General features: G+C 42.3%; 1 protein-coding gene across 1 annotated transcript in view; it reads right to left on the bottom strand.

Moving 5' to 3' along the window:
• PLB1 (phospholipase B1) overlaps nt 1–986 on the bottom strand; it is a 113,446-nt gene that overhangs the window by 54,732 nt on the left and 57,728 nt on the right. The window contains exon 20 of the mRNA XM_025215868.1: nt 287–368. Within this exon, the coding sequence (XP_025071653.1) occupies nt 287–368 (82 nt within the window). The remainder of the gene's footprint in view (nt 1–286; nt 369–986) is intronic.

The raw sequence follows: 986 nt of genomic DNA, 5'->3' as shown, positions 1-986 counted from the left end.
TCCCTACATCCCTTTCCTTGTCCTCACTTGTGCCCCTGCCAGACCAATTCAGGGTGACTTCAATAAACCAACGTATCCTATAGTGTGACAACAGGATTGTTCCACCATCTTTACTAGACATTAGACATTAACTAATGCCTTGGTCAGTCACTTTGAGCAGTATCATTGTGAGAACCATCTGCTTATTATTCCCTGCAGAGCTAAATGAGACTACTGCTAGGAGAAAAGCACAGAAGGATTATTAAGCAATTCACATTAACTCTCTTAATATTCCCCTTTGCCTTACCTGATATCTTCTATTACAGGACTTTAGCATCTCAGTTTCAGTGGAATTGGCATCATACTTCAATAGACAAGGACACAAACTCCTGTGGGATGAAAAAAATCCTATATTTTTCTTCTGAACCTTTTTCTTTCACACCCAGACATACAAAAACTGATTGAAAAGCCCACAGAGCTTCAGGCTTCTCAAAAGGTAGGTTTTACCAAAAGGCTCATCTATAATAATGCAGATCTCCCTTTTCGGTATTTTGCACAACAAATATGGATACACTGAAAGTTAAGCACAGTTATTATGGGCAAAGTTGTTAAAGTAAGGTGAGGAAATGGTTACCGTAGAAGATAAACCACTGCAGTCAGCATTCTTGGGCACATCACGAAGCATAATTCACTTTAGTGGGAAAGTGCAGGTGTAATTAAACACAATTTCCACAGGCTGGCACCAGTTTCCCTCATCTCAGTTGGGGTGAAAACCTTCTCGTTTAGTCTGGCGCAAAGCAGATAATATTCGCTTTGGATTCAAATTCAGGCGATTCAGGGGACAGAGATTCGATTCGGTGATTTGAATCACTGTCCCGAATCAATTCAGCCAAATTTGACTCAGAGATTCAGCTGCTTCCAAATCTCTGAATCAGCCAGGCCCACCCCCCCCAGCCCGGCAATGGCTGCCCCACCTCCCAGCTGTTTGAAAGAAAAAGCCCTGACTC

Source organism: Alligator sinensis, unplaced genomic scaffold (assembly GCF_000455745.1).
Source record: "Alligator sinensis unplaced genomic scaffold, ASM45574v1 scaffold138_1, whole genome shotgun sequence".
Classification (NCBI taxonomy): Eukaryota; Metazoa; Chordata; order Crocodylia; family Alligatoridae; genus Alligator; species Alligator sinensis.
The sequence above is the reverse complement of the archived record's forward strand: the minus strand, read 5'-3'. Positions and strand labels throughout refer to the sequence as shown.